This window comes from Triticum dicoccoides, chromosome 2B (assembly GCF_002162155.2).
Source record: "Triticum dicoccoides isolate Atlit2015 ecotype Zavitan chromosome 2B, WEW_v2.0, whole genome shotgun sequence".
NCBI classification, from domain to species: domain Eukaryota; kingdom Viridiplantae; phylum Streptophyta; class Magnoliopsida; order Poales; family Poaceae; genus Triticum; species Triticum dicoccoides.
The window spans coordinates 799,885,108-799,904,490 of record NC_041383.1 but is presented as its reverse complement, the minus strand read 5'-3'; the positions used below and the strand labels follow the sequence as shown (position 1 = coordinate 799,904,490).

The window sequence follows — 19,383 nt, the reverse complement described above, 5'->3', positions numbered from 1 at the left end:
TTTTCATTTAAGAGATAAAACATTTTAAAGAATGGAAATCCAAAAAGATTCCCACATTCATGCATGCGGTGACGTGGTGCAATATGTATGTTATATGAAGTGTGTGTGGGTGTTGCTCCCACCACACGTATGGGCGTTATCAGCATCCTAAAAAAGAAACTTGTGGCTTTTATTCCTAATAGCTAGAGTGCTACTTGAAATCAATTTGAGAGGAACCCTAGATCGTGGTTTTTAAAAAGTGGTAATCTTCCCTCAAAAAACAAGTGGTAATCAGAGCCTTCAATTTCTATACTAGCACCGGTCCTGGATTACATCATCAAGCCCTCATGCACCAAAAACAAAAACAAGGAGCTCTAACAAACCAATGCATCAACATGTCTTATCCCTTCATCTCTCGTTCGAGCGAAACATGCTGCTAGGGTTTCTACCTCCCTTTGAAGGCGGCGCCACCGATCTGCCTCGTCTCTTGTGGCCGTAGGGCCATGGGGGCATGGTGGATCCCAGCCCTTGTCGGCGGGAGGACTCCATTCTTATATGATTGTTTGAGTTTTGCTAGGGTTTTTCTCTTGCTCGGTAAGACGAGATGGCGATGACTCTCTGAAGATGAAATAAGGTTCTCCCTGCCTAGCACCCCGTCTCGATGGTGTGTCTAGCATCGTCAAAGGGCATGTGGAGGTGTCTCTCCGGCAGAGCTCACAGGATTCGGTTGGTGGTTGTCTTTGTTGGACCCGCTTGGATCCAGTCTTCGTTCATGCACATCAGCTTGGATCCAGTCTTCCGATATATGCTTCTCTTCATCGACGACGATTGCTATTCTGGTGTGCTGATTCTATGGGGTCTTAGCACGATGACTTCCCAACTGTCTACTATACTAAGTTTTACCCGGCCCCGGTGAGAGAGGGGTGCTGGTGCACCTTGAGCTAGCTTTAGTGCTTGTAGTCGTCGCTAGGTAGTCTACATATTTTGACGTAATTTTTATTATCTCTTGCATTCGTTGTACTGCCATTATTGATGATGAGTAGATCGAAAGTTTTCCCCAGAAAAAGCCCACCACTCGGCAATAGAAGCATACCAAGACGACATGGAGGTGCAGATCACCAAGATCCTTGACCGCCTGGGAGGGCTCGATGGGATCATTGAGACATAGCAGCGACAGGGAGACAAACCGCAGTCTTTATCAGCGTCAATCGGGTCTTGGAAGCCAGCAATCGATGAATCGGTCACCTATCTCCAAGCGGCGGTATGCAACCTGCAACGTCTTATAATTAGGAACTGATGTGATAGTTCTCATGCATGATTACATCAAATGAGGAGTTCACCTTTTTTTTGAAAATAAGCTTCTTGCTGACCCAATGATATTATTTACAACTTTTTTATCATTAGGTGGCATAGCTCGCGATTGAGATGAATATCCAGAAGCTGCTCATCGAGATGGACAATAAGGGGGTGGCGCAGATGTTGAACAACCCAAGGAAGAACTTGTCGGCTTTGGGACCTGTCACTAGGAAGTGAAGACATTGTCGCAAACTTGTCAGGAGATTAAGGTAAAATGGGTGTGGAGAACAACAAATGTTGCTGCACATTTGTTAGTGAAAAAGGGTGCAAGTCATGAACTTTCTAAAGTGTCGTTTCACGTACCTCCGGACTTTATTCTTAGTGTTATCGGCAAAGATCCTGAGCTCTTTTGATTAAATAATTGAGGTGTCGATTCTAAAAAAAAGATAGAGCGATTTGAAGAGATCAAAAGGCAATGGTCGTTGCTGCGAGGTGGATAGTCAAATTTGCTTTTGCCATTGAACTTTTCCCTAGAAAAACCCCTATCACTGGGCCAGTCATGGGCCCATTTAGGATGTATTCCTTCCACTACTAGTGTCCAGTGAAGGCAACGTTTCTACCGACAAGTTGAGACGTGAAACTAAAGAAAATCAAGGATCGATGACAACATTATCATAAGTAGCATGATTTGTCGATAAGGGCATCTTCGGTTGTAAGATAGTTCTTGGTAGACTTTGCCACATAGAATATTTGATGATGTGACATACAATAAATAAGGAAATAGAGTAAGATTGTATGTACATGAACCAACACTCCTTGTATAAGCTCGAATGTAGAATAAGAGAGCATCTTATTTATTATCTCTCATCTTATTGGGCAAACTAGATACAACCTATTGGAATAGTTGTATGTTAAGATGTTGGTTGATGACATTGGCATATTTTACCAACAAGCTAACAAACAAACTGTTGGATAGGCATCCTGCTAAGCTTAGGGTCCACTTTAAAAATAAACAAAAGCTTGAGTTAAAGACAATCACCTTGATACTCGCGAGCGAGCTGTCTAGAACATCTGGTCCACTTTAGTTTCTTTATTCCCTACCACTTTAATGTGCCAAGAACTCTAATATTTATCATTTGACACACACATTACAAGTATCTTTCATTTATATTGGAAGTAGAAGTTACATAAATACATGATATCTTGTATGTCAGTAAAGTACTATAGTAGATGTTTAAAATGTATGCAGTAGTATAAGATATATGTATAGCTCAATGGAATATAACGCCTGGCTACAAGCTCTCCAAGTGTTTGACATTCATTATTCCTATACTTAAAAGTGTTACAATAATTATTTACACTTGATGTTATGACCCACCAGGGATGACGTTTATGGTCGCTGTTGCCAGCCTCCATGCTTCGAGCCTGGACATCTTCACAACACCCGTCCCGTTGTTGAACACGTACATGTGGCTATTGCTCTTCTCCACGTGCTTAGGGTAAACACGTGCCGTGATGCATATGCGCCCCCCACCTCCGAAACTCTCTAGCACCGAATGGTCAATCTATTTGTTGGAAGAAGAGAAGTAAGTCACACGTTGTAACTCAATTTCACTTGATGCATCCAACAAAGCAAAGGATTGAAGAATTTTACCAATGTTCTAAGAGATATACTCCTCTTGTGCTCCTCAATGTCCATGTCCACAAAGCCTCCGTACGACGGCTTGTACACATTGGCCCTCGTAGTCGATCTAGTCATCATTTTTTGGAACACATACGAGGTGAAACACTAAATTTTGACTTTGCAACAGTGGGAAACCCCATCTATATTAGGGAAGTTGTGTTCTATACCTTGTGAGGTCGGTGCACATGAGGACTTTGTACTTCTGATTGTATTTGAACACCCTGAAGAAGATAGATGTGTACTCGCGCAAGTCGCCTGAGGCCATGACGAGTAGCCCGAATGGGCCGACGCCGCCCCGCGCAGACGCACCCTTCTCCGCACACAACTTTTGCGGGTCTAACAACCAGTTGGGATCGAAGCTCTCGGCCTCTTCCAGGGATGGGATCTCAAAGACAGCCTCCACGTCAGCTTGTGCGCCTGCACCAATGATCTCGTTCATGCCACCGACGTTCACTTGCGCTCCAAGCAAGCCAATGACTTGTTTCCTCCTTAGCGTCTCGATCTCGTCAATCGGCCACTGTCGAAGCTGCTTCCCATCGCCGTCTAGCCACACCTTCCTCGGAACCGTCTGGATGCATGCACACATAGTAGCCAATTAATGAGATGACTAGTTGATCGCAAATTGACCGGACGATGGTACAATGGTAGCGCACCTGGACACCGGACCATCCCCTAGCAATATCATCGGCCTGGCTATCGGACTCATTGGCCCACGCCCACAACACACGTCGGTTCTTCCCCGCGTCAAAGAAGGACTTGGATGCGTACACATGGCCATAGTCGATACGACGCCAAGTTCGACAGTCATCGATGTTGCGCTCCATGTCCACCTGTGGTGTGAAGGTGTCGGCCGCGTCGTCGTACCTCCCGACCGCGTAGTAGTCTTGAGTCGTGTTCATCACACTCAGCTTCAGCACGTGCCTCACAGCACCGTTCGCCGCAATGGATGCGTAGTCGAGCCGCCCCTCCTCCATGTCTGGCCCCGCCACTGGGAACAGGTCTGGGCACTCGACCATGATGGCGGAGCGTGATGTGTACAACGGTAAGGCATTCCGCTTCCAGCGCCGTAATTCTTTGCTCCGGTAGATAAGGGCAGAGGCAATACCCATGGGGCCACCGACCTTGGCTGCAACGGCGATGCGCCACATGCCGTCGCTTCCTATCCACGCCGTCGAAGGGTCGCGAAAGCTGTCGCTAGGGACGTCGGCCGGGTGCGGGATGACAGGGTTGTAGGTGGGCTTCACCCACTCGCGGAGGAATGGGTCAGCAGGGTTTATAGGGAAGGCGACATTCTGCACCTGCACCTTATGAGTGTCGATGCCAGTGTACAACAAAGCTGGGACGCCGCCAGGGAGGACGGTAGCGGAGCCTGACCAACAGCCATTCGCGTCGAAGGGGGCAGTGGGGTCGAGCGCGGTGTGGATGGCGTCCCAGTTGACGAGATCGCGGGAGACGGAGTGACCCCAGGAGAGGTTGCCGGTGCCCCACATCGCGCCAAGCGGGTTGTACTGGTAGAACAAGTGGTACACACCCTTGTGGTACATTGGCCCTGTTGATACATGCAACGCAAATGATTAACTGTATGTTCGGGAAGAATCCTTCCCAACATAATAATGTGGCGTGCATGCATGCATGCAACTGCGGGGGAAACTTTCGAAGCATTGTGTGAGGCTCTTTCAACAACATGAAACCAGGTTCCGTCGAAGAGGTAGGTAGGTGTTATCTTTTGTGGGGCAAGTACTTCATCTTCTTCTGTTCTGTTTAGATGTACTCGATCCGTTCCAGGTTATAATGTTCTAACTTTTTTTTGAAGTGGATGAATGTATATAGATGCATTTTAGTATATATGTTTATTTACTCATTTCAGTATGTATGTAGTTGATGTTTAAATATCCAAAACTTTTTATAATTTGGAACTGAGGTGATAGTTCTCATGCGTATGGTTGCAAAAAAAAAAAAACACGAGTGATTCACCTTGTTTTCTAAAATAAGCTTCCTGCTGACCCAATAATATCATTTACAACCTTTTTGTCATTGGCTGGCCTACTAGCTAGAGCGATTTGCAGAGAGGAAAAGACCAAAGGTCGTTGCTGCATGGTGGAGAGTCAAATTTGGTTTTTCCGTTGAACTCAAAACACGTGCACAAGTGGCAGCAACACTTGGACACAAAATATATAGTCCTATGGCTGGGCCAAGCATGGGCTAATTTAGGATGTCTTCCTTCCTCTGCCTCTACCAGTGTCCTGTGATGGCAACGTTCCTACCGACAAGTTGAGACGGGAAACTAAAGAAAATCAAGAATCCATGACAACAGAGTCCAAAAATCACGTCCTCTTCGCACCTAATCTTGAAGCAATGAGCGCACTAGCTACTCGATCGGGCAGGCAAAACAAAGTACTCCCTCTGTTTCATAATGTAAGACTTTTGACACTAATGTACTGTCAAAAAACGTCTAACATGTACTCCTATATATATATATAAAAGGAGAAGAGCGCGTACCATTGGGATCTGCTCAGCACCAACCGGAAGTCACCATGCATGCATGAGTGGATCAGATTAGCCAAATTCATTTATCAAAAGCGACCAGCTAAATCCGTACGTAATTGGGTCAGCGAATTGAGAAGCGTTAGTTCATTACTGTACCGTTCTGCCAGTTCTTGGCGGGCAGGAAGTGGTAGGCAGGCCTGATGCCACCGCCATGGTCGACCGCTTCGGAGAGCCGGCGGAGGGAGGTGGACGGAGAGAGGAGAAGGCAGAGTTGTAAGGCGAGGACGCACGCGGCGAGAGGGAGTCCGGGCATGGCCAACCACGGTGTGTAGGACGAGAGCGGCTGGTTCTCTCGTCTGGTGGTTGCTCACTTGCTCTGCTCTCGTCGTCGGGGAGACGCCGAATTTATACTACGTATCTGCATGTGCATATGGATCCAAGTGATGGACGTGGACGTGGAAAAGAGCAGTAGAATGATTTGGTCAAGTGGCAAAGTTGGCTGAGGCGGCACGCGCATGGGCATATACGGGATAGGAATTTTTGGGCAAGACGCAAGAGCGGCAGTCCCGATGACCCGATCCATATCTATTCACAATCCAATAATCCATTTCATCACCTCGATTGTCGTCCCTCCCACATGCGGCCCCAAACCACCGTTACCACTATCCAATCCAATGGAAAAAGGCTATAGTGCTCTATAGACCAACGGTTGGATGATGGTTAAGTGCACCGCTCTCTTTCATCAGTAGTAAAAAGACAGCATCTTTTGTGTTAACTAGGTCATTGCCCGTGCGTTGCAACGGATAGGCCTAATTCTAGTGGTTTAACATTGATTATATCCTCATGCATATCAGATGCATTGTCAACTTTTCATTACACCAGTCTTCTTCCTACACTCACTATCTTAGCCTGTCCATCTCCCCAATCCAAGCAACAATATCTAAATTAACAAAAATACACTTGATGTTGACCTAAAATAAGACGCATCAAAACTTGTTTTTTGGGCAAGGCGATGTTGTACATTTTAATTGACTATTCCATACCTATGTGTTTTTATGTATAAAAAAGATCAGATCCAAGAAAGAATGGCATACATCAAGAGTGTCCACACCGCCTTCATTATCCATTTATTGTGTTCTCCTTTGGACTCCTCTCGTAAATATTTGCTATTGTTTCCTGCAACACAAAATTATCAAGTTTCAATCACAACGTGTGAAAGCAGCGCAAACTAATAATGGGTGGCTGCTACATTGTCTCACACCATCATCATTCCCATCCTCTTGGTCTTCAGTCTTCCTCCGAAAATGCTTCATACCCTTAGAGGATGCACTCGGCGAGCTCGTCATGTGGTTGTCAATCTTATCATCATCATCATCGGCCAACAACTTGGAAGTGCTACATTTCTTCACAAGCTTTGACTTCTCCCTTTCGTATTTCTGGTAATTCCGTGAAAAAAGGAAAGCATCGCAATAAATCATCAAAGACAAAGTTATATCACTGTTCTTAACACACCGGGATTGCTCAACGGAAGTGGTGGATCAAAACTTCAATGCTACTCGTGCCCTTGCGGGGACCTTGGTGTATACTTACTGGGCATAAAAGTTTAGTACCACAAGATCAATTGTGTCAAACATAATGTGTGTACTTCACTACGGCGTAAATGTCCATTCCTATGAATCATGATTGGCCCGTCGAGAAACCGGATCACAAGGCAATTCAGTTAAACCTTGGCACTTAACATGAGTGTGTGTGTGTGTGTGTGTGTGTTGCTAAAAAAATGCGGGGAGGCCCTCAAAGTGAAAAGACAAAGAATGCATTCATGTGTACCTTCTGATTAGACATTGAATATGTTACGAAGAAAGAAAACATGTCCGAAAATTTAACAACAGGGCAATTTTGTGGCATTTTAGTTTATATGTTAAAAGAAACAAATGAGATTGATCCTTGAATGAAAAACTGGGAATAAACTACGCCAAGAATACTTAGCTGCAAGATTGATTTTTTGGAGTGTTCAACTGGGAAATCCATCATATACGGATATACCTTTCACCTTATTAGAGCACCTGCCTTCACCGCATTCCTGAATCAGCACAAGAAGAACAGATGAAGAATGCATTCCCCAATCATTCATACCATATTATATTGTACTGCCACCTAAGTAAAGTTTTGCTGATGCATGTTGTACTGAATGAGATGAACAACCAAAAGGAAATTGAGACGAGAGTCCCCATGATCACATATGACTGACAAAAAAACTAAAGATGTAGCTGAAGGACCAAATGGTTGGCCTCAGTGCTCCCTGGCTTGTTTGTTTAGTCAAGCTTCTCAGGTCGTGTCCAGTCACAAGCGAGTGTTCTCCAGGCGCTGCGGTCATATCTAGTCGCAAGCCAACAATGTCTACATGCCATGAATGATCGAGGGACGTTGGGATTTTGTCCTACAACAGTGGCGTTCATTGGGCGGCCCCAGCGCCGGAGCGTCATGTCGCGTGGAGTCGGCAACATCAAACCTTCCTTTATGTTAAATATTAATAATCATAGCATTGTTTCCTACTTTGAACTTAAATCTATATAAAATAAATTATCAGCGGCATGATTACACAGAAAATAAATTACCGATTACACAGAAGCATATGGAGTTCGTAGAATCAATCACCAGATGACCAAGTCCCCTATACAAATTACTAATACATGCATATGATGTGATCATCTAAGGTCCTTTATATCATTGATTGAAGCAGCCACTGATGCCATAAATGAGCAGGGATCTGAGTGCTCGCATACCTGATCAGAAAGAGGAGAGTACGTGTGTACTGCTGCATCCGAGTTGAATCGACAGTACCACTCGGCAAGGCATGATGTCGTATGCGTCAGGCATGGCTGCTGCTTGACATTTAGCCTGATGGAATTGTTCCTCTCGCTGTTTGGCCTGATGGGAACGTTCCTCTCACCTAGATGTCGGCAGCGAAGCTGCTTCTCTCAGCGGACGAGGAGAAACCAACGACATCGAGTGAAAAATGCAAAGATCACGATGGACCCATCTCGTACCTAGTACCTTGTCGAGATATATGTCGATGACGGAACCTCGTCGGCGTCGATCACATCGAGGGCGGGCGGCGGCGCGCTGGCGTGGTGTTGGCTGCTGGGAGGGGTCGAGGCGGCGGAGGTGGACCAGCGGCAGGAGGAGGCAAGCACGGCGACCAGGTGCTGCTGAGGAAGGCGAGCGGCGGCGGAGGAGCCAAGGGGCGGGCTGGGGCTGGCGCCGGCGCTAACCCTAGCGTGAGGTTGGGAACTTGGGATCGGAGAAGAATGGGGTGCGTGAGATGAGAGAGATTTGGGCTTGCTCACGGGGCTTTTCTCGGCTAGGCCCATGGGCCGGAAGATGGCCCGCGAAGTGGCCTTTTTGACCGATGGAAAACCACGTCGGGGGACCGAGTGGAGTCGGACGAAACGTAAGATGGGAGACGGAACATTACGTTTGTTTTAGGTAGTAGAGATACAGAGTGAGTGCCAAGCATGCAAGCATAGATCATTAACACGTCGTGTAAGAATAACAAATAATCCAGATCGATCACAGGGTGGCGGTGTTGGAGAGCTTCGGCGACGGCGACTGGCAGCAGCCGCCTGTGAAAGATGTCCAAGCCAAGCTAGACGCGTGGGAGCTAGGGGCGGTGGCCGTGAAGAGTTGACCAGCGGTTGGATTGCACCACACGTCGCCATTGACGCGAAAGTGAAGCATGGGTCGTGGCCTAGAGCTGGCGGCTCTCTGGTTCATCCACATCTTTGTAATGACAAGTGGGACGCAATGGTGGTCGTGAGAGCATCTCCAGCCGTTGGCCCCTCAGAATGCGTTTAAAATCGCCGCCTCGGAGAATACCGGTGCTAACCGCGTACTAGGGGCGTGATGCTCCCGAGTTGCCGCACCCAAGTTTTTTTGAAAAACAAAATCTAGCCACACATTCGCATAAACAAGGCGCAAATTTAACCAAACTTCGGCGAGTTCATAAACTATTTTACAAAAGAAGAAAAAAAAGCACTACTAGACCCGCTGTCGCCCTCGCAGTTCCTCGCCGCCCGCCGCCCTGAAGCTCTACATGCCGAGGAGCCTGTAGAACTGCGCGTAGTCGCCGCCGCCGTCGTCGTCGTCGTCGCCTCCTCCGCGGCCGCCGTCCCTGCTGCACCCCTCCCCAGGGTCGCCGAGGCGCGGCGGGTTGGACGGTCCGGGGGCGTCCTCGTCCTCGTCGCTGTCGAGGATCACCACGCCGTTCTCGTCCTCTCGCCCACGGTGGCGGGCGGCTATCTCCTCCAGGGCTCGGCGTTGCCGGACCATCTCGTCGCGGAGGTAGTCGTCCCGCGCCCACTTTTGGGCGGCCTCGTCGGAGAAGATGCGCCGGGCTATGGCCTCGTACTCCGCGGGGAGGCCGGACTCCACCTTCGGCCTGACGAGCCGGGCAGAGGTGGGGAGGACCGGAGATGCGGACGCCGCAGCTGCGGGTGCGCCGACTGATCGGCGCGTCCTGGGGCTCCGACTTGACGGGGAGGAGGGAGGGAGAGCCGTACGAGCGGCCGGACGAGGAGGAGGACGCCGGGTCCATGCGTCTCGGCTCCACGAGCTCCCACGCTGGCGGGAGAAGGTAGGGGGAGCGGGGTACTCCAGCCTCGGCGTGTTTCCGCCCTCGATGTACTCGAGGACGGCCTCCAGCGTGCGGCCGGGCACGCCCCACCATCGGCGGCGCCCGTCGGTGTTGAGCCTCCCGGAGGGCATGACGGCGTTGGTGGCCTCGAGTTGCTTTGTGTGGCGGCGACGGAAGTACGGCTCCCACAGCGTGCTGTCGGGGGTGTACCTTGGCCCTTCCCTCGCCGCCTGCGGCAGAGAGGCACGGATACGGGCGATCTCCGCACGATGCACCGCCCCGGTGGGCGGCGATGGCACCGGGACCCCGCCGGCACTTATCCTCCACGCCCCGGGCACCCGCATGTCCGGCGGGGCCGGGTACTCGGCCTCATAGAGAAGTCGGGCTTCGTCCTCGTGAAGGTGGCGGTGGCCGAAACCATTCACCAATGCGTCATCGCCTGGGTAGTGCTCAGCCATTGGGTGAATGTCGAGAAGAGAGGGAGGAATGGGGGCGTCGGCGATGGAGAGTAAGGTCTGTGCGTGGCTCACCGGTGTGGGAGGGGGCGACTTATATAGGCGGCGCTCGTGTGTCCGTCGTGTGTACGCGTGGCAGGCGAGGGACGTGCGTCGCCCCGCCTTCACTGCGCCGTCCGTGAGGCATCAATGGAGGCTGACCGGCGCGGTAGCGCGCGGCAGCTTTGGCATTGATTCCCCCGCGGGAACTGAGGTGATGAGGACGACGAAGCGACGAGAACACAGCCGAGTCGTTGGCAAAGAGGGCCCGCCAATTTTCGCGCCAAAAACGATTTGGTCATTGCACACGGTTCCGCAAGAAGATGCGTGCGTAATGACCACATGGAACACATGCGATTGCCATAAACTGAGCATGTGGATGGACGAACCACCACACGCGAGTAGTCTTGGCAACGTGTGCGATGGATGAATTAACCCATACAATTTTGGCATCGCCTCGTGTATGATGGATGGACCCATCCCAAACGATTGACCCCAGCCCATACAGTTGCTATGAGACGATCGGGCGTAATACCTTGTCCGAACGTAAACATTTTCTTCTAGTTAATCGTGTGGGATATATGAAAGATGTCACACGTTCAACTCTTACTGATTGTTTGTGATTTCTCGGACAATCGCATTTGATTGCTTTAGGAGGATCATGTGCGATATGCGGACTTAGAGCATGGTTAGTTTGATGCCAAAAATTAGAATGCAAACATTTGGCAAATGCCAAATATTGGCTAGTTCTGGATTGATTACCATGTTTATTTGCAAGAAGTTGTCAATTTTTGAGAATTTTCAATATTGCCAATTGTTGGCTTGCCAAGTATCGACAATGCAAATGTTGGCATCAAACCAATTATCCTCTTAACATACAATTTTTTTCCGTAGACTGCACATGCAGCCCCTATCGCACACCATCGTAAGGTGATAATTCAGAACTGTGTTTGTGATAGGAGATTTTAACCATGTGCTCATGCAGCCCCTCTCACACACCATCGTAAGGCGACAATTCGGAACTATGTTTGCGATAGGAGATTTTAACCATGTGCGATGGACGGGCTCTACACAAGTGAACAGTCCTGCCGAAAAAAATTCAAGGAGGGAATCTAAAGAAAAAACAAGGATGAAAGTCGAGTCTAATCACGTGTCCAGGACGTGAGCTACTCCCGAGGTCGCCTTCTCACCTAATCGAGCAAGTAAGCAAAGCAAGCAAGCACACTACTCGATCTGGCAAGCAAAGCAAATCATATAGAAACAACGAGTACATACCATGTTGAACTACTCAATAAATTATTATTTTTTGCATTTCGTCTCTAGCTATCGTCGTTAATATCGGAGGCAGATCTTGTTAAAGACAACGCCTTGATTACCCGTAAAAGAAAAAGGTGAAAGACAATCCCTCAAGTTTAGAGCAGCCAAAGTGAGAATAAGTTCAGCAGTAACATCGAGTCAAATTCAGCAAATTTTCTAGTAAAGTACTACCTCCGTACAATAATAGCTTGAGCGAATGGAAGCTCCCCAATTGTTTGACACGCATTATTTTCACATTGAAAATGCTACAATAACCCCTTACTTTTTAGGGAGAAATGATCTGGGTCTTACTGGCTCGCACTATGAGGTGGTGGTCTAGTCGGTCATGACTTGAGCCTCGCTTCTACATATTAAACTAGTGCGTAGTTCCTCCACAAATCGAGTCGGTTTTAACTTTACACTTAAGGGAGTCACCCGCCATGCACGACGTTTACTGAAGCCATCGCCAGCCTCCATGCCTCGAGCTTGGACACCTTCACGAGTCTGCTCCCATTATTGAACACAAATACATGGCTATTTTTGTTCTCCGCATGCTCAGGATACACCCGTGCCGTGATGCATGTCCGGCCCCCGCCTCCAAAGCTCTCCACTACCGAATGGTCAATCTATTTGTTGGGAGAAGCGAACGAAATTACAAGATATTCATTTGATGCATGTAACTAAGCAAAGAATTGACGAAGAATTCTAATTACCAATGTTCTAAGAGATATGCTCCTCCCTTGCTTCTCGATGTCTATGTCCACAAACCCTCCATACGATGGCTTGTACACGTTGTCCCTCCCACTCGATCTACCCATTTTGTCGCAACACGAGGTACACAAGTTAAAACAAGAAAAATATGAGTTTGCAACAACGGAAAATTCCATCTGAGTTAAGGGAGTTGTGTTCTAATCATACCTTGTGAGGTCGGTGCACATGAGAACTTTGTACTTCTGGTTGTGTCTGAACACTCTGAAGAAGATGGCCGTGTGCTCCTGCAGGTTGCTGGAGGCCATGACGAGCAGCCCGAATGGGCCGACCCTGCCTGGCACGGACGCACCATTCTCCTCGCATAGCTTTTGGGGGTCCAACAGCCAGTTGGGCTGGAAAGTCTCAGCCTCTTCTAGGGATGGGATCTCGAAGATGGCCTCCACGTCAGCCTGCGCGCCCACACCAACGATCTTGTTCACGCCGCCGGCATTCACCTGCGCTCCTAGCAAGCCGACGACTCGTTTGCTCCTCAATGTCTCGATCTCCTCGATCGGCCACTGCCTTACCTGCTTACTGTCTTCGTCCAGCCACACCTTCCTCGGAACCGTCTACACATGCACATCATAGCTAATAAATATAAAGAGGATGATCAGTTAGTTGATTGGAAATTGACCGGAGGATGCACCTGAACGCCGGACCAGCCCCTGGCGATGTCGTTGTCCTGGCTGTCGGACTCATTGGCCCATGCCCATAGCACGCGCCGGTTCTTGCTCGAGTCGAAGAAGGACTTCGATGCATACACGTGCCCGTAGTCGAAGCGGCGCCAGGTCCGACAATCGTCGGCGTTGCGCTCTACATCCACCTCCGGCACAAAGGTGTCCGCCATGTCATCATACCTGCCGACCGCGTAGTAGTCTTGGGTCGTGTTCATCACACTCAGCTTCAGCACGTGCCTCACAGCACTGCTCGCTGGTCCGGACGCGTAGCCAAGTCGTCCCTCCTCCACGCCAGGCTCCGCCACCGGGAATAAGTCCGGGCATTCGACCATGCCTGCAGCGCGCGATGTGTACAACGGCAAGGCATTCCGCTTCCAGTGCCGAAAGTCTTTACTCCGGTAGATGAGCGTGGAGGCAATGCCATTGGGGCCACCAACCTTGGCTGCAACGGCGATACGCCATAGGCCGTCGCGGCCTACCCACGCCGTGGTTGGGTCACGGAAGCTGTCTCCAGGGACGTCGGCTGGGAGTGGTATGACGGGGTTGTAGGCAGGCTTGACCCACTCGCGGAGAAGCGGGTCGGCAGGGTTCTTGGGGAAGGCGATATTCTGCACCTGCACCTCCTTGTCGCCTTCGATGCGGCCGGTGTACAGCAAGGCCGGGATGCCGTCGGGGAGGATTGTGGCGGAGCCTGACCAACAGCCATTGTAGTCGAAGGGGGCGGTGGGGTCGAGCGCAGTGTCAAGGGCATCCCAGTTCACGAGGTCGCGGGAGACGGAGTGACCCCATGAGAGGTTGCCGGGCTGCCACATTGCGCCCAGCGGATTGTACTGGTAGAACATGTGGTACACGCCATTGTGGTACATCGGCCCTATACGTCCATGCAACGGAAAGAACCGTCAGTTAGTTCTTTCCCAACCGCATGAAAGCATATGATAAAAACTACGGGAGAAAATTTCCGAGTAACGTGCCAGGCTTTCCCAACCGCATGAAAGCATATTTCGTCCGTAACATAAGGTTAGCGTAGGTGGAGCATTATTGCAATATAAGACACATGCTGGAATATAGTTTTGATTTTTTTTTTTTTTTTTGCAAACAAGAATATAGTTTCGACTTGCCCAAATCCCCTAAACATTGGTCAACTTAGAACTTCTCTTGACTACATCCAGGGTTGGCAGTGAAAGTTTATTAAGTACTCCCTCAGTTAAAAAATTGTAAGAATGTTTGTAGTGATGTAAACGCTTTTATATTTGTTTACAGAGGAAGTAGCTCCGTCGGACCATGTGAAAAACGAAAATAAGCTTCCTGCTGATCCCACGGGATCATTTACATAAAATCAAATTCACTGGCTTATACCTACAAGTTGAGTGATTTGCAGAGACCAACAGTAGTGCGAAGGTTGTTGCACCAACCATGTTGAAGAATGGACAGTGGATGGTGTTTGTGGACAGTACGACGGTGCACGCATATCGTGCGGTGCCGCATGAGTGCCCGCGCGTGCACGCATATGCGTACGTGAAAGAACGAGAGCGTGCTGCCATGCAACGTCAGCATCGGATTCCAAATAAAGCCACGTGAACTAATAAAAATGAAGCACTAGGCACTAGCTACAGTCAGCTCCAATAGTTAAAGTAGTTAGTACTGTTCACATAAGTGTTGTCCCGTACTCCCGTGCTGCTGGCTTCTTTGCATATGCACGAATCTCTCCTTGCAATAGACAGATCGATGACAACTCAAGGTATCTAGTGATGTTATGGTCCAGGGAGAGAGACGTGCTTGTCTTGTGTGCGTAGTAGTATGTTGGCATGTTTTGTATAAAAAGGATGACACTAAATTACTGAAATATATGTACATAATTAAATTATTAGATAGGAATTTGTTGTCATATGGCTGTTGTGAATACAACAGTTAGATAGTATAATCGTTCCTCGCAAAAAAATAATTGTTAAAAATTACTAGTATAAGTAATTGTTAGACATGTTTGTTACTTATACAAAATTATATAATTATCATAAAATATTAGTATATTAGAATAATGATTGCTGGAATTTGGAGCAGTTGAAACTAGCCTTTGTATACGTTTTCCTTTTCAATCGAGACACATATATTCAGGATACACCAAACTGGTTTATAGTAAACTGATTAATAGTCAATTTTCCTAAAACTCGTTAATCCAGTTTTAGGAAAAAACATGCTTTTCTAATCATGAAATTTGTCAGGCTAACCAAATGTAGTTTTAGGTGGTTACCCTTAAATGTGTTTACGGGGCATCCGCACAAACAATACTTCATTAGGGGCAACTGGTTTTATAAAATCTCCGTGTCCAAACAACCCCTTAGTGATCACTGATATTTACATGCAATTCACGCATGGTTGAGGGAGAGATGTGTGGCTACGTTTAGGCATGCACGCGTGTTTCGTATTGTGTTGTGCGCGTGCTGTGTGTGTAAGAATTTGAAACAACATTGATGGTAATATAGTCCAATTAAAATGAAATTTATTAAGTTATCAAAAATATCTACACAATTAACGTATTATATCGTATTGCTGTCATATGGTTGTTGCTAATATATCCGTTAGAAAATATAATTATCAGACATGTTTATTAGTTATAGAAAACTAGTAGCATAATAATTGGTGGAATCTGGAGAGTGAAAATTGGGGTGGTTGGAGTGATCATTAAAATATGGAGAGGAGATGTTTTGGCCAGGCTATGCAAATGAGGATTTGGAGAGTCAAATTTGGTATCTTCCATTGTACTCGCTCTCACGTGGCATCAAAAACTGACGTCCAATAGAGGCACACGCACAGTGGAAGGACAAGAACACTAGACACAAAGCATCCCTATCGCAATCATGGGCTAGTTGATTTAGGATGTCTTCCTTTGTGTCTCTACCGTCTGTTCAGTGTCCAATGATGGCAACGTTCCTGCCGACAGGCTCAAAGACGGGAATCCCAAGAAAAAAAATCAAGAAGACTAATCACATGTGTCCAGTATGTGAGGTCTGCTTGGCACCTACTCTACTCTAGCAAACAAGTAAGCAAGCACACTACTCGATCGGGCAATCAAAGTGATATACAAGGAGAAGAGACTGTGTATACGTACCATTCGGATCTGCTCAGAAAAATCCGGAAGTCACCATGCATGCATGAATGATCCATCCATCCATCATCGGAACCAGAAAATGGTCGGCCATGCACAGTCCACACGAAGGATCAGATTAGCTACTAGCTTAGTTCATTCATGAAAAGAGAGCAGCTAGATGGAGTTGGTACGTACCGTTCTGCCAGTTCTTGGCGGGCAGGAAGTGGTAGGCGGGCCTCATGCCGACGCCATGGCGGACTAGCGAGCTCTCCGCCGCTTCGGAGAGCCGGCGGAGCGCGGAGGACTGCAAGAGGAGGAGGCAGAGATGGAAGGCGACGATGCACGCGGCGAGAGGGAGTCTGGCGGCCATGGCCACCCACAGTGGGGAGGACGAGAGTGGCTGGTTGCACTGGTAGTTGTTCTGTCTCTGCTCTTCCTCTCGGAGTCGCCGAATTTATAGGGCGCCAAGTTGTGGACGTGGACGTTCACTCCCAGCACTGGTGTTGGTGGTAATATGAGCCGTCCATCAGGTCGATCTGAGGGTCTGGAGCTAATCAATGCTTGGGGACCCGAGCAGCAGTAGTTTAATTTAAATTGGTCAGGGAGCAAAGTTTGGTTGAGGTGGCTTGAGCATGGGCACATTCTGGACAAGAATTTTCATTTACGAGAGGCAGGTGCGGACATGTATAAATCTATATCTACCTACCTCGATCGTCTCTCCCGCATGGGATATGGTCCGTACTCGTCGGCGTCGCCGCCTGCTGGCCGGTCTGCCGTCGCATGCAGTGTGCGGCGGAGTTTAGTCCATGCTCGTATCCTTGTATCATAACTGCATGGCTGACCCTGACAAGGCATCATCATCTGTCCTCAGCAGTGCACAGGCACAAGAAACTTCTAATAAGAAAGAATTCTAAAAGAGAGCGGGAACGTGCGAGACGGGCCAGACTGCAGCTTCGGCGTCGATCGCAGGCGCACAGGAACCCGGGGCGCACCTAGTATTGAGTTGAACCCACTAGAACCATGGACCAAACTACTACCCTTGGGGCAACTACTTCCTCTGTAAATTAATATAAGAGCGTTTAGATTACTAAAATAATGATCTAAATACTCTTATATTAGTTTACGGAGGGAGTATAATGTAAGTCACCAAATCCCTTTCAATATCTTCAAAAAACGTCCCCATTCAAATATTCGGATCGAACGGTACGAAATACTTTTTGCCATCCAACAATGATGATAAAAAGAAAAAGTCCTGGGCATCTGGAATCCCATAAACTGGTACCAAGCTGAAGGAGATTTTGCGTACTCCGGACATTTACCTCGCCAGACTTCGACAAGCATGAATCTATCATAGTTCTCGTCCAGGCGTTCTCTTCATAACCTTCACCATCATTCATGCCGATTAGAGTGGAAGCGACCAAACTGCTGCGTACCCACATTTATGCCGGTTGACATGACCGGACGACTGAACGATGCGGCATTTACACCAACGCAGTGACTGACAAGCCAACTCCAGCCACTTTCCGCTTCGGTCAACCTACCCCGTCTAATGAAGCCGGGCACCTGCAGATGCAACCCCCCCCCCTCCCCCCAACACAGCGCGAGTTCTCCTCTCTGCTCCTCTCTCAAACCCACATGCCAAGCCCCCCCCCACCCAACACACTGCAAGTTCCGCTCTCTGCTCTCTTCTCTCAAACATGCATGCCAAAGCCCCGCTGTTGTGCATCAAGCCACATGGCTGCCTCGAGTGCTACGTCACTAGTGGCAGCGCATCGTCCTTGGCAGCCAACAAATGCCTATACGAGGTGGAGCGTCGGGCGTTCGCGAAGTCGGTCATCGTGCTGGCTTGGGTTCTCATGGACCACTAGCTTGCAGAGGCCTGGGTCGTTGATCGGACCAAGACCACCATGCAGACCTCCACCTACCATCGATGTCGGCTCCATGACTAGCTCCTCAAGGTGAGGTTCGCTGAGTCCAAGTGCTTGGCTTGACTTAAGGGCAACAATGGGGGGTGCCTGACAAAGTCCACGAACGAGCATCGCCGCCAGCTGGAGAGAGCCGAGTGGCTATGCCACAAGCGCACAACAACGACCGATGAGAGATGTCGTGACGCCTGGAGGGCCTATACCGTCACTGGAAGGAAGATGAGGATGACTGCTCGGACGGCGGCGATGACGGCACGAACGATGGTAGAGGTGTCGGTGGCCATGCCTACGAGGTCACTGTTCCTTTACCTCGCCTAGTTTAGGTTAGTTTACGTTTAGTTTTAATTTCCTTTGTTTTGGTTGAAACTTTGTAAATTTTGCCCGTTTGACTGTAATATATCAATATTTAACGAATATCATCTGGTTAGCATGAATCCGACAATTTTTATAAAAAAGCATTTGAAATGGACCGAACATTTGATGTATGTAGTCAGGGATGTAGGAAGGCCCCATGCAACACTGTTCATTACTGAGTGCACTCTTGTTGATCTGGCGTTGCGGAATCCTGGCTACGGCACTGCATGTGGTTGAATGGCCTCCGCCCTATCACTGTACCCGAAAAGTGGTCCAATCTAGGTTAGTGGGGCGACACCATCATGCTCGCACCACTAAGCTATGAGCTCAACCACACAAAAAAGATTATCTTAGATTTGTCTAGATACACATATATCTAAGCATGTTTTATGTTAGATACATACGTACTCAGAAAAATTTAAGACAAACTTTTTAGGACGGAGGCAATACTTAGTAACGCGTAAGTGTATGAACAAACTAATCCAGATTGATCAGTTGGAGAGTTTTGGCGACGCCAGGCGGACCGTGCAGGACGGCGACGGGCAGCAGCTGCCTGTACGTGTCCAACAATCAACGGGCAGACTGGCGCCGTGAAAGGTGTCCAAGCCAGCGGGGTAGGGTGGGACGGTGGCCCTGAAAGGTGGAGCCAGCGGCTGGACTGCACCGGGCGCTGATCATGACGCGCAGAACTGCAGAAGTGGACCGGGCCGGGGTGGTGGGTTC

The 19,383-nt window shown here is 48.6% G+C and overlaps 2 protein-coding genes and 1 long non-coding RNA gene across 4 annotated transcripts; all 3 read right to left on the bottom strand.

Annotated features, from left to right (window-relative positions):
- Positions 1 to 2,443: 2,443 nt before the first annotated feature.
- On the bottom strand, positions 2,444 to 4,754 carry LOC119366420 (fructan 6-exohydrolase-like). The gene is made up of 4 exons (XM_037632156.1): positions 3,613 to 4,754; positions 3,127 to 3,527; positions 2,930 to 3,026; positions 2,444 to 2,840 (listed from the first exon to the last, which is right to left on the bottom strand). Exons 1-4 carry the CDS (start codon positions 4,501 to 4,503, stop codon positions 2,643 to 2,645), a joined length of 1,587 nt encoding a protein of 528 aa, XP_037488053.1. The 5' UTR covers positions 4,504 to 4,754; the 3' UTR covers positions 2,444 to 2,642.
- Positions 4,755 to 6,262: 1,508 nt separating this feature from the next.
- LOC119368870 lies at positions 6,263 to 8,577 on the bottom strand. 2 transcript variants are annotated; one of them, XR_005176765.1, is made up of 5 exons: positions 8,494 to 8,577; positions 8,230 to 8,396; positions 7,490 to 7,526; positions 6,708 to 6,882; positions 6,263 to 6,622 (listed from the first exon to the last, which is right to left on the bottom strand). It is a non-coding gene; the product is annotated as an uncharacterized LOC119368870 (long non-coding RNA). The 2 variants fall into 2 exon arrangements; XR_005176764.1 differs by having other exon boundaries at positions 6,708 to 7,526.
- A 3,441-nt stretch (positions 8,578 to 12,018) lies between these two features.
- On the bottom strand, positions 12,019 to 16,797 carry LOC119366418 (fructan 6-exohydrolase-like). Its single transcript, XM_037632153.1, has 6 exons — positions 16,577 to 16,797; positions 16,403 to 16,411; positions 13,266 to 14,167; positions 12,788 to 13,188; positions 12,583 to 12,679; positions 12,019 to 12,495 (listed from the first exon to the last, which is right to left on the bottom strand). Exons 1-6 carry the CDS (start codon positions 16,749 to 16,751, stop codon positions 12,301 to 12,303), a joined length of 1,779 nt encoding a protein of 592 aa, XP_037488050.1. The 5' UTR covers positions 16,752 to 16,797; the 3' UTR covers positions 12,019 to 12,300.
- Between the last annotated feature and the right edge of the window lie 2,586 nt (positions 16,798 to 19,383).